This window comes from Nannospalax galili, unplaced genomic scaffold (genome assembly GCF_000622305.1).
Source record: "Nannospalax galili isolate Female #2095 unplaced genomic scaffold, S.galili_v1.0 scaffold54, whole genome shotgun sequence".
Lineage (NCBI taxonomy): Eukaryota > Metazoa > Chordata > Mammalia > Rodentia > Spalacidae > Nannospalax > Nannospalax galili.
In genome coordinates this window covers 446,528-460,582 of record NW_008341028.1, presented here as the reverse complement: position 1 = coordinate 460,582, position 14,055 = coordinate 446,528, and the positions used below count along the sequence as shown (strand labels likewise).

At 37.4% G+C, this 14,055-nt stretch overlaps 1 protein-coding gene across 1 annotated transcript in view; it reads right to left on the bottom strand.

The window, feature by feature from the left end:
- The window catches only part of Sugct (succinyl-CoA:glutarate-CoA transferase), a 932,078-nt gene that overhangs the window by 868,982 nt on the left and 49,041 nt on the right, over positions 1-14,055 (bottom strand). The window contains exon 5 of the mRNA XM_008836273.3: positions 9,764-9,814. Coding sequence (XP_008834495.1) covers positions 9,764-9,814 — 51 coding nt within the window. The remainder of the gene's footprint in view (positions 1-9,763; positions 9,815-14,055) is intronic.

The window sequence follows — 14,055 nt, the reverse complement described above, 5'->3', positions numbered from 1 at the left end:
GTTAATTGTAATCTTTATTGCATTGTGGTCTGATAGAATGCATGGAATTATTTCAATCTTTTTGTATTTGTTGAGGTTTCTTTTGTGCCCCAGTACATGGTCGATTTTGCAGAAGATTCCATGGGGTGCTGAATAGAAAGTATATTCTTTGGTTCTTGAGTGGAATATTAGGTAGATAAATGTTAGGTCCATTTGATATATGATATTGTTTAATTCACATGTCTCTCTGTTGATTCTGTGTCCTGTTGATCTATCTAATGGTGACAATGGGATACTGAAGTCCCCTACTATTAATGAGTTGGGATTAATCTGGGTCTTAAAGTCCTGTAGTACTGTTTTTATAAAGTTGGGTGCACCAGAGTTTGGTGAATATATGTTCATGATTATATCTTCTTGGTTGATTGTTCCTTTGATCAGAATGAAGTGGCCCTCTTTATCTCTTCTGATTAGTTTTAGTTTAAAATCTATTTTATCAGTTATTAGAATTGCAATCCCTGCTTTTAGTACCATCCGAATGCTTGGAATATTTTTCCATCTTTTCACCTTAAGGTAGTACCTGTCAGTGAAAGTGAGATGGGTTTCTTGCAAACAACAAAAAGATAGGTTTTGTTTCTTAATCCACTCAACTAGTCTGTGTCTTTTGAATGGAGAGTTCAGACCATTGATATTTAAAGTTATTAATGAAAGATATGTATTGATTCCTATAGTCTTAATTTCTGTTTGCTTTCTTGATATAGCTGTGCATTTCCACAGTTATACCTTCATTGAATTTCTTTCCGTCACCCCTTGTGTATAGTCATTCCTTTCTTCAGCTCTTTGTATTGGTTCAAGAACTCTCTTCAGGTCTGGTTTTGTGGACATGAATTCTCTCAGCCTATTTATGTCATGGAAGAATTTTCTTTCCCCTTCAACTATGATAAATATTTTGGCTGGGTAAAGTAATCTGGGTTGGCATCTGTGGTCATTTAGAGGTGAAATACTTTGGTCTAGGCTCTTCTGGCTTTCATGGTTTGCACTGAAAGGTCACCTATAAGCCTGATGGGTTTTCCTTTATATGTGATTTGTTGTTTTTCTTTCGCAGCTTTCAGTATTATCTCTGTTCTGAACGTTTAGTGTCTTTTCTATGATGTGCCGTGGAGAGTTTCTTTTCTGGTCCTCTCTATTTGGTTTTCTATGTACTTCTTGTATTTGTATGTGCATGTCTTTTTTTAATTTTGAGAAATTTTCTTCTACAATCCTGTTGAAGATCTGTTCCATACCATTATCTTGAGAGTCTTCTCCTTCCTGTATGCCTATGATTCATAAGTTTGGTTTTTTTATGATTTGACACAGTTCTTGCATATTCCCTTCTTATGTTTTTTTAAATTTTTTGTAATCTTTGCTTGAGTGGTCTAATTCGTCCCCTTTATCTTCCAGTCTTGATATTCTGTTTTCCATTTCATTCATCCTCTTGGTAAGTCTTTCTCCTGTCATTTCTAATTGGCTTCCTGAGTGTTTCACTTCCTTCTTCATTTCAGTCCAAGTATTCTTCAATATTTCTAACTTATGAATTCATTCAGAACTTTATCCCTATGTTCCTTCAGTTCTTTGATTTGTGTGTTCTTTAAATTCACTGAATTCTTTTATCATGTTTATAATTGTTCTTTTGAGTTCCATGTCCTGTGTTATCTCTTCCTGGGAGGATGAAAGAGTTTGGGGGAGTCAAGATGCACTGGGTACTCTGGGCTTACCCAGGGAAGGAGGACACCGGAGGCTGTGCAGCCCAGGAAGCAAAGGGATATGAGGGCAGGGCCTGGTCCAGAGGGCACCTGGGGACCAGGAAAGGTGCTGGCAGCAGGCCACCCAGAGGCTATGCAGCCCAGGGAAGTAAAAAACTTAATTTATATTTCAGGTGACAAAAATGTTTTTAAAATAAAGTGGTGACAGTTGTACTACCTGGTAAGTGTAACTAATGTCACTGAACTGAATACTTATAGATGGTTTAAAATGAAATTTTATGATATTTATATTTTACCATAATTAAAAAAAAACATAAGCCATATGCGTATCTGTATGTTTAGATTTCTATAGAACCTAAATCATATCTTAGTTCACATGAAGTACCCAAATATACCACAAATTCACTATTTCAATGAGACAAGAGGGCTGGAGAGATGGCTCAGCAATTAAGAGCACTTGCTGTTCTTGCAGAGGACCCTGGTACAGTTCCCAGCACCCACCCTGGATGACAATCGCCCATAACTCAAGTTCACCATCTTCTGACCTTCTCAATGATACAAGAAAATAAATGTAATAAAGAGCTTACACTAATAGAAAATCATTCAGAATAAGGCTAGTGAGATGATTCAGTGGGTAAAGTCACTTGCCACCAAGCCGAAGGACATGAATTTGAGTCCTAGAACCAAATGGTGAAAGGAGAGGAGAGAAGTGACTCTTACAAGTTGTCCTCTGACAGCCACAAGCATGCCTATAGCACATGTAGACCCACCTACATACATACAAAATAAATACATATAATTTTAATTTATGGGGGCTGGAGAGATGGCTCAGAGATCAAGAGCACTTACTGCTCTTATAGAAAACCAGGTTCCCAGTACCCACATAGCAGTTCTTAATTGTGGTAACTAGAGTTCCAGGGGACCTGACACTTTCTTCTTACCTCCATGGGCTGCTGCATGCACCAGGTACACATAAACTCATGCAGGCTCACACACATACACATATATAAAGATAAATAAATCTTATAAAAGTACTCAGAATACATTAAATCAGGAAAAAAGGGGATCACATGTCTTTCTGCTAATACTAGTTATGCTAATAAAAATATTTAGAATATATTAAATAACAAAAAGTAGATTACACATCAACAGTATACATTGCATTTTCTCTTTGTGAAGGAAATGAATATACAACGACACAAGAGAGTTCATATGATATACGCCTAAACAGTAATCTTTTTGCCCCTTACTATAGTTTGGATCTCAAGCACCCTCCAAATGCCCATGTACAGGAGATATTAATCACAGAAAGGCACTATTGGAAGATAATAGAACCATTAAGAGGTGGGGCCTAGGGGGGATAGATATACACATATAAATTAAGACGCAGTTCTAGCATAAGCATTCCCCACACTGTCTACAATTATCGTACAAATCAACTTCCTCAGAAAAGACCAAGTATTTATTTCTTCAACACAAGGATCAACTAGGAAACAGAGGGAAGGCAGGCAAAAAGGCTTGCTCTCAGTTTCCTAGTGATCATTGTTTCCTCATCGAGGTACTCACAAGTCATCTCATAATCCAACCTAGAATCTTAGCCAGCATGAAAAGCAAGCATAATTTTCTATGAGTTCAAGAACTCACCATCTCCTTTTTGGAAGAGAAGAAAATCTTCCTTGTACCCACAGAATTAAGATCTAAAATTATTTTGAAACAGTATTGAATAATATAACAATTTAGCCACATTTGTAAATAATCATTAAAGAAGTTTTTAAAATATTTACTATTTTTACTTTATTTGTATGAGTGTGTATTGCCTGCATGAGTATAAATGCATCCATACCCTACAACACCCTCGGTGTTCAGAATTCAAAGCTGGATCCCCTGGAACTAGAGTTATGGTTGGCCACCATGTGGGTGCTAGGAATTGAACCTGGGTCTTCTGCAGGAGCAACCAGTGCTCTTAACCACTGAGCCATTTCTCCAGCCCTTATTAAAGAACTTTTAAAACTATTATGTCAAAGAATGTCATTATTCATAGGAGAAATATTCTGAAGGATTTAAGAACAAAGTTTCATAGTATCTTTTATTTACTTTCAAAGAGTTCAAACACATACAGAACATATGCATATGTAAATATATTATATATTTATAAATAGGCATAAATAGCAAAATGCTAAAACTCTCTTATTCACACACAGGTTAAGGAATTTTCATAGTAGGATATTAGAAGAAAATAACACATAGTTTTTATGCATTCATGTATTATATACTCTGTTGTCCATGATATGTCCATATTATGCTCCCATAATAGGGATATTGTGACCATCAGTTAATTAACATAGACATTTATTTAAAATCAAATACATTCAAAAGTTATTAAATCATATTACCATGAAAATACCAGCCTCCACACAGATTTTCTAGGCAGAACTTTGCTTTTCTGCAGCCTGTTTTGGTTAGCCTGGTTGACGCAGAGCTGTGCTCTTTGGAGCGCTCATGTACACAACTGACTGTCTTGAACACAACTGACTGTCTTGCATAATACTTTGGAAGCATGTCCATAAACCAGACTCCTTATATTGGCAATCATAGAAACAGAGGTCTAACTGTAGAGGTTCTTTTTGCTACTTTTAAGGCCAAAGAGAAATCCATGCCAGAAAGAATATAAAAGGCAAAGAATAATTTTTCCTCTAGATGGCAAGATACAAGATTTAATGAATGGCATAATCAACTAAAAGTAACAGACATGAAGAATGTCTCCAAGAAAATCTAAGTTATACATGAGTTAAAATGTATTGTTATGATCACAGTTTAAATCAAGCCCATAATAAAATTTAACTTGAAACTGTTACAATCTGACATGGTAGGACATTGGCTACATCCAAGGAGAACAGGAAGAAAGTACCAGAAGCCCATTTATTTTGGTCAGAATGACACATGTAAACATAAAATAGTCATTTGTACATTGATGAGTTAGTAGCAACAATTATAAAGTACATCTAACACTTCCACCTTGAGAAGCCCTGATGAAAATGTAAAGCAATTATCCAATCAAATCTAAAATCTTAACTACTCAGATAAGTATCAAAATGTTCTGACATGGAAGCAAAGAAGCAGGACTGTGAACACTGACAGAAAACACAAAACAGAAAGAAGTGCTGAGGGAAAAATAATCTCCTAACTTAAAAACAATAGTAACTACTAGAGCTGGGAGTTAGCTTGGTCAGCAAAGAGCTAGGCTTCCATTATGAGGGCCTGAGTTCGGTCCCCAGAACCCAAGTTAAAAATCAAGGTCATGCTGGAATGTGCTTATAATCCCAGCACTGGGGAAGGGAAAGCAAATTGATCCACGGGCCACAGGAAAGAATAAACCACGCTAGAATAATAGTTAAGCAAGAGAGGAAGTGGAAATAAAACAATCACTACAAAATCAACAAAAACAGGAATCAGTGCAAAACTTTCAACAACTCTGAATATTAATGGTCTCAATTTTCCCAATCAAAAGATATAGACTACTAGATTGGATCAAAAAGCAGGAGAGTGGGACTTGGTAGCACACACTTTTAATCCTAACACTTGGGAAGCAGAGGCAGGCAGATCTCTGTATGCTCATGAGATCAAGGCCAGCCTGGTCTCTGCAGTAAGTTTCAGGCCAGCTGGGAGGCTACAGGGAGACCCTGTCTCTCTCTCTCTCTCTCTCTCTCTCTCTCTCTCTCACACACACACACACACACACACACACACACACACACACAAAATGCTATTTGTTGCCTCCAAGAAACACACCTTACCACAAAAGACAGATACTACTTAGGGTGGAAGAATAGAAGGTATTCCAGGAAAATGGTCCTAGGAAACAGGAGGGTTTTGCTGTTCTAACATCTGACAAAACAGACTTCAAACCAAAGCTATTTAGAAAAAATAAAGATGGTCATTCCATACTGATTAACACAAGAGTCCACCAAGAAGACACTGCAATTCTAAATTTATAGCCCCCAACAAAGGTCAACCAATTTCATAAAACAAACACTACTAGATGTAAAGTCATGGATTGACCCCAGCCCAGTAGTACTGGGTGACTTCAATACCCTACTCTCACCAATTGACTGGTTATACTGTAAGGAACAGATTTTTAGCTTTTTGAGAAAGGGTCTCCCTGTATCCCTAATTGGCCTGAAACTCACTATGAAGACCAAGCTGGCCTTGATCTCACAAAGATCTACCTGCCTCTGCTTCCTGAATGCTGGAATTAAAAGCATGCACCACCATACCCAGCAAGGTGAGTATTTTTTAACATAATGGATGGGGCTGGAGAGATGACTCAGAGCACTAGCTGCTCTTCCAGAGAATCTGTGTTCAGGTCACAGCACCCACGTCAGTTACAGCTGACAACTACCTATAACTCCAGTTTCAGGGAATCTGATGCCCTCTTCTGGCCTCCACAGGCATTGTACGCATGTGGTGCACTTATATGATGGCAAAACACTCGTACACATAAAATATAAATAGATAAAATATTTTCAAAACATAATGGACATCACAGACAAAGCAATATAATGATCTGACATGTGCAGATCTCTGGCACTGGCTAATTATTCATAATCACATGATGTTCACAGAAGTGAAATAAATAGGAGGCCTATTAAGTTCTTGCTCAATTTGTTTAAGCAGAAAAGTTGTTGAAAAAATGAACAATCGGAGTCACATCAACAAAGAATCACAGACCCTCAACTAATTTCCAGACTTGAGTCAGTTGAGAGACACAAAACTTCTAAAATAAAAGATAGGCCAGGTCCTTCTGAGGAGGGACTATAATACCAAAGTTTAACTAGTATTTCTCTCACTCTTTCCCCAAAGGGACTTATAAATTTCTACAAGGGTAACTGTACATTGGGGAAAAGAAAATAATCAGACTCTTGGGACCCACTAGATACCGGCTCTGAATTGGCTTTGATTGGGGGCCACCACTGTGGCTGTCAGTTAAAGTGGGGGTTTATAGAAATCAGGTGATCAATAAGTTTTAGCCAAAGTTTGAATCAAGGCAAAGTCCAGTGAGTCCCCTAACTCAAACTAATTATTTTCCATTCCTAGAATGCATAATTGAGATAGATATTCTTAGAAGTTGGCTAAATCACCATATCCATTTCCTGACCTGTGGAGTGAAGGCTACTATAGCAGAAAGGCCAAATGGAGCCATTACACCTGTCTCCACCAAGGAAAAGAATGAACCAAAAACAGCATCACATCCCTCGAGTAAATACTCCTTCATCAAAGACTTGAAAGATGCATGGTGGTGATTCGACTACATCTCCCTTTATCACTCCTATATGACCTATGCAGAAGATGGGCATATCATGGAGAATGACAGTTGATTGTTGCAAATTTAAGCAAGTAATGACTCCAATTGCAGAGTAACATCTCTCTTGGTCCCTGATATGCAACTATTGATCTCACAAATGCTTCGGTCTCTATACTTGTCCATAAGGGCCATCAGAAACAATTTGCTTTCACCTGGCATGCCAGCAGTGTACCATTCCTATATTACCTCAAAGATATGTTGATTCTCCAGCCCTGAGTCATAACTCAGTCAATAGTGATCTTGATCACCTGTCTTCCACAAAATATCACACTGGTCCATTATATTTGTGGCATTATGCTAATTAGACCAAGTGAGCAAGAAGTAGCAACCACTCTGGACTTATCAGTAAATATATGTACATGAGAGGATGAAAAATGTAAACAAAAATTCAAGGGCCTTCTACCTCAGTAAAATGTCTGGGAATCCAGGGGTATGAGGCAGGCAAAGATATTCCTTCTAAGGCAAAGGATAAATTATTGCACTCTGCCCCTCCTACAACCAAGAAAAATGAACAATAATGTTTAGAGGGCCTATTTGGATTTTGGAGGGAGCAGATTCCTCACTTGGGTCTGTTACTCCAGCCCATACACCAAGTGACTTGGAAAACTGCTAGTTTCGAGAGGGGCCCAGAGAAGAAGTCTCTTCAGCAGGTCAGGGCTACTGTGTGGGTTGCTCTGCCACTTGGTTCATATGATCCATCAGGCCTGATGGTACTTAAGATGTTGGTGGCAGAGAGGGATGATGTTTATAGTCTTTGGCAGGCCCTTATAGGTGAGTCATAGGAAAGGCCATTAGAATTTCACAGCAATGAAGTTATTCTTTGGCTTTAAAAAAAGATTAAGCCAGGAGGCAGAGTCAAACAGATCTCTGTGAGATCAAGGTCAGCATGGTCTACATAGTGAGTTACAAGGCCAGCTGAAGTTATAGGGAGACAGACCCTGTGTCAAAAAGACCAAAAAATATTTTTTTTAAATTAGAACATGGTTCCCTCATAAAATAAATATAAATCAATTAAAGTTAGTTGAAAAACTTAATGAGGATGACAAACAAGCTTTATCTCACAAGATGAAGCCAACCATATTTACATCAGGAAATAATAGATAATGCTTACTGAGTGCTGACTATGCAGCAAGAGCTCTTCTACACATTTAACACATACTAGCTCATGTCTAATCACCACAGGAAGAAGGTACAGTCCTATCCACACTTCACTGATGAGGACATTGGGGCACAAGAAAGTAACCTGCTGAAAGGTTATGCTAACAAGGAAAGTAGGCAACGTTAGAACCTCATATTGAGTATGTACACTTAATCACTGTGCAATCCTGTCCCTAAAGGAAAGCATACTGAGGTCAGATTTGGATATACTGGACATGTGGAAAAATGCCAGAGGAAAGCCTGGTTCCTCCAATGTTTATGATCCCGTGTTCAAAAGCCAGTTTTGCCCTTTTTGTGTTAAAAGAAAAAACAATAAATTTATTAAAGTATCTTAAATAATAGTGAAAGTAAAAAAGCTTATTTGGAAAAGTATGATTTATGTATCAGGCAGCACTGAGAACAAAGAGTGATTCAGAGAGCTCCACCTAGCAGTGTGCCCACACAATACTTAGAAACAAAAGAGGAAGTCTCATCCAGAAAGCAGCAGTCTGATCAATTGACAGTCTATGATTGGCTGAGAATTCCCTACTTGTCACAAGAGCATAACTCGAAAATAACTTACACAGGAAACTAGGCTACAGTTTACTACAAAACTGGTAGCTTTATTTAGGATTAGATTTGCAATCTCTAGGGCATCATTTAGACCATATGCCACTCAATCTTCTTCCAGCACGAAGAGAATTCCTTTTTTTTTAACATTTATTTCTTTGTTTACTTATTTAGGGGGTATATACATGCCACACATGTATATGGAGATCAGAGGACAATTTATGGGAGGTGGTTTTCTCCTTCCATCATGTGGGTCCTAGAGATAGAACTCAGGTCATCAGGCTTGGCAGCAAGCACCTTCACCAGCTGAGCCATCTCATTGGCCCAAAAAAGAGGGTTTTAATTGTATCAATTACTTTTCTGTTTTTGTGATAAAACACCAAAACCAAGGCAATTTATAGAAGGAAGAGTTTATTTGGCCTTATGTTCCCAGAGGGAAAGTTCGTAACAGCAGGGAAGCATGACAGGAGGTAGCCAGACCAGAAACCATGAGCAAACAGGAAGCAGAGGGCAACTGGAAGCGAGAAGAGGCTATGAACTCTCAAAGGCCACCCCGATGATGTACTTCTTTCCACCAGTAAGGTCACACATCCTAAAGGTTCTGTGGACCTCCTCAAACAGGGTCACCAACTAGAGACCATATGCAAGTGTTCAAATATTTGGGCCTCATTCAAACCTCCACATAACAATACATTTATGTGAAAATTCTGAGGCCTCAAAGGGAAAGTTTAAATACAATGCCCAAGATCAGCATCTAGTGCATAAACACTTGACCTATAGCACTAGGACTATAATTACATACAACATACACAAAATTATGAGCACATTATGCTTACTAATAAAGCAAACTCAAATTCCTAAATGAGATTTATAGCCACAGTATAGATTGCCAAAAAGAACAGTTTAAACACTTTTCTTTGTATGTTCAAATCCCTAATTAGGAACAAACACTAAGATGTCATAACATGTACTGTACCTCTTTGATGATTCTCACTCCTTTTGGATCCTTCATATTGACAGCCATACTCTAAAAATAAATATATATATATAAAAGTATCAAACACTTTTGATCATTGCTGGCAGTTCAACAATAGAGCCATTCATATCATATAGAGTCTCTTAAAGCAAGCTTAGTTTCTTCACAAGCAAATATTTAGAGCTTTATTGATTTTGTTTGCAGTTAGGATATGCTAGTCTGATAGCAGGGATCATAGATAATATTTTTCAGTAGTAATGGCATATAACACCAATACAAGAACAACAAATGTAAAGAACCAAATTATTTGTCTTTCATAAATTAATTTCAGTAGAAATTCTCATTTTAGAATACCTAAGTAATCTAAAGCAATTTTTAGATTACTTAGTAGAGAGGATATATTAACAAAAATTCTATTGTTTTTATGTGATAACGAACTTTTAAAATATTAGTTATATGTCAAAAAAAAATAGCCATGGAAGAAGGTGGGTTCTGACCTCCATCTGTGTACTATGGTCTCAGCAGACTGCCAGAGAGTGCCTGTTTCCAGCCTCCCTCTGGCATAGGGGCTGAGAATGCAGGGGACTACATGAGAGTGGCCAGATCCTGCCTCCATGTGGTGGTGAGCCTCCCTTAATTGCACCTTACCCAATCTCCTAACTGGGATTGCATAAAGCCCCTTCCAAGGCCCTGGGGCAGACCTGGCTTTGACAGGATAAGGCTGAGATCTTAGCAGACAGCATAACAGAATGGGTTCCGACCTCCATCTGTGTAGCAACTGTGATCTCAGTAGACCACCAGAGAGTGCCTGTTTCCGGCCACCCTCTGGCATAGGAGCTGAGAAATCAGGAGCCAGACTGAGAGTTCCAAAATCGCCCCTGCCAAGGGAACTTCCCAAACTTTGCTCTGAGTTCCCGCTAGTAGGGGTCCAAACCTTAGAAAGAAGCCTGAGTGTACCTGACTGGAACCTGACTTGGGCTTCTGTGGGTGCTCCTGAGTAGCTGATCTGAAGCCATCAGCTCCCTCCAAAATAAAACCAGAGAGAACCTGAAACCTGGACCAACCAGCTTTGTATAAACAATAAGAAAAATAACAAGGCAGACCAATAATACAAACATAAGCATACTTCAACTTATTCTCATATTAGAATCACAAACAACAAAAGAAATTCACATGTCAAAATCACAATGAAAGAATAATAAAATGGAAAGCCAAAACACTATGTCTCCACCAAACTCCACCAGTCCTCTAGAAGAGTTCCACAAGGAAATCCCCCTAGAGATAATCCAGGACACAGAATTTAAAAGAAAAATCATAAACATGATCAAGAAATTCAACGAATTTAAAGAACACATGAACAAACAAAGAACTGAAAGAAGATAGGGATAAACTTCTGAATGAATTCACAAAAGAGAAACATTGAAAAAAACTCAGGCAGAAATGAAGAAGTAAGTGCAAAACTCAGTAAGCCAACTTGAAACAACAGGGGAAAGCCTCAGTGCTAGAATGAATGAAATGGAAAACAGAATATCAACACTGGAGGATAAAATTGAAGAAATGGACCACTCAAACAAAGATTATGGAAAATTTTAAAAAACAAAGGAATGGAATATGCAAGAGATGTGGATAGTATGAAAAGATCAAAGCTACGGATCATAGGACTAGAAGAAGGAGAAGAATTTCAGGTTAATGGTGTTGACCAGATCTTAAACAGGTTTGTAGAAGAGAATTTCCCAAAATTAAGGAAAGACGCCCCCATACAAATACAGGAAGCATGACATATCATAGTAAAAACACCAAGTATACAGAACATGGAGAGAATACTGAAAGCAGCAAAAGAAAAACAACAAGTCATATATAAAAGAAAGCCTATTAGAATTACAGCTGACTTATCAGTGCAAACTATGAAAGTCAGAAGAGTCTGGACCAAGGTACTTCAAGTTCTAAATGACAATAAATGCCAACCCAGACTATTTTACCCAGAAAAAAAAAATGTCTATTATAGTTGAGGGGGAAGGAAAATTTTTCCATGACACAAAAAGCCTGAAAGAATACATGTCCATGAAACCAGCCCTTCAAAGAATACTTGAAGCAATACAAAGAGAGGAGAAAGGAACAAGTATACCCCAGGGGCAACAAAAGAAAATAAATAAAGGTACAATTGAGGAAACACAAAATTAGACAAAGAACACAAACAGCAATTAAAATGACGGCAACCAATACACATCTTTCAGTAATAGCCTTAAATATCAATGGACTGAACTCCCCAGTTCAAAGGCATAGGCTAACTGAATGGATTAAGAAACAAAATCCATCTTTTTGCTGTCTGCAAGAAACCCATAAGAAACAACCAGGATTTGTAATTCTAAAATCTGACAAAAAACACTTCAAACTGAAACTAATCAGAAGAGAAAAAGAGGGTCACTTCATTCTGATCAAATGAACAAATAAGCAAGAAGATTTTTCAATCATGAACATATATAAACCAAACTCTGATGTACCCATATTCATAAAAATAACACTACAGGACTTTAAGACATAGATTAACTCCAACTCAGCAGTAGTAGGGGATTTCAATATTTGAATAGGTCCTTCACACTTAAAGCTGGACAAAGAATAAACAGAGAGACATCTGAATTAAATGATACTATACATCAAATGGACCTAACAGACATCTTTTGAATATCCCACCCAAGCACCAAAGAATGCACTTTTTACTCAGCACACCATGGAACTTTTTCAAAAACTGATCACATACTGGCCCACAAAACAAACTTCAATAAATACAAAAAAAAAAAAGAAAGAAAGAAATAAGAAATAATTCCATGCATTCTATTGGACCACAATGCAATAAAGCTCAAAATCAACATTGGAGGAAGCCCTATTCACTAACTACATGAACTCTGGTGGTTAAACAACACACTCCTAAACAATGAGTGGATCAAAGAGAAATTAAGAAAGAAATAAAAGAATTCCTGGAATTTAATGAAAAGGACAATACAACACAATATAACTTCTGAGACATTTTAAAGGCCATCCTAAGAGGGAAGTCTATAGCTTCAAGTGCCTACATTAAAAGTTAGAAAGAGCCCAAATAACTGACCTAACATTGCAACTCAAGACACCGGAAAGGCAAGGACAAATGAAACCCAAACCCAGCATAAGAGAAGAAATAAGAAAAATCAGAGCAGAAATTAATGAAATAAAAACAAAGAAAACAATATGAAGAATCAATATAAGAGCTGGTTCTTTGAAAAGCTAAACGAGATAGACAGACCCCCTAGCCCAGTTAATGCAAAGAAAGAAAGAGCAAATACAAATTAACAAAATCAGATATGAAAGGAGAAACATCACAACAGACACCCAAAAGATCCAGACCATTATACGGGAATATTTTTAAAACTTATACTCTACTAAATTTGAAAATCTAAAAGAAATGAATGGCTATCTAAAATCACAGGAGCCACCAAAGGTAAACCAAGAAGAGATCAATAGTATAAACAGACCCATAACATATAAATAAGTCAAAACAGTAATACAAAGCCTCCCAGCTAAAAAAAGCCCAGGCCCAGATGGATTTACAGCAGAATTCTACCAAACATTTAAATAAGACCTCCAACTAATACTACTTATTCAAAATGACAGAAACAAAGAGAGAGAACTCCCAAATTCATTCTATGAAACCAGCATCTACCAAACCAGGTAAAGACACAGACAAAAAGAAAACTATAGACCCATATCTTTAATGGACATAGACGCAAAAAATTCTCAACAAAATACTTGTAAACTGCTTACAGACACATATCAAAAAGATCATTCACCATGATCGAGTAGGCTTTATTCCAGAGATGCAAGGATGGCTCAATATACACAAGTCAATAAACATCATTAATTCTATAAATGGAATCAAAGACAAAAACCACATCATCTCAATAGATGCAGAAAAGGCTTTTGACAAAATTCAGCATGCATTTATGTACAAAGTCCTAGAGGGAATTGGACTGGAGGGAACATACATCAACATAATTAAAGCTACATACAACAAACCCACAGCCAACATCATTCTAAATGGAGAAAAACTGGAAGCATTTCCATTGAAATCAGGAACCAGACAAGGCTGTCCACTATCTCCACTCCTTTTCAACATAGTGCTTGAAACTCTTGCTAGAGCAATAAGACAGGAGAAGAAAATTAAAGGAGTACTAACTGGAAAAGAAGAGGTCAAACCATCCCTTTTTTCAGATGATATGATACTATACCTAAGAGATTCCAAATGTTCCACCAGAAAACTA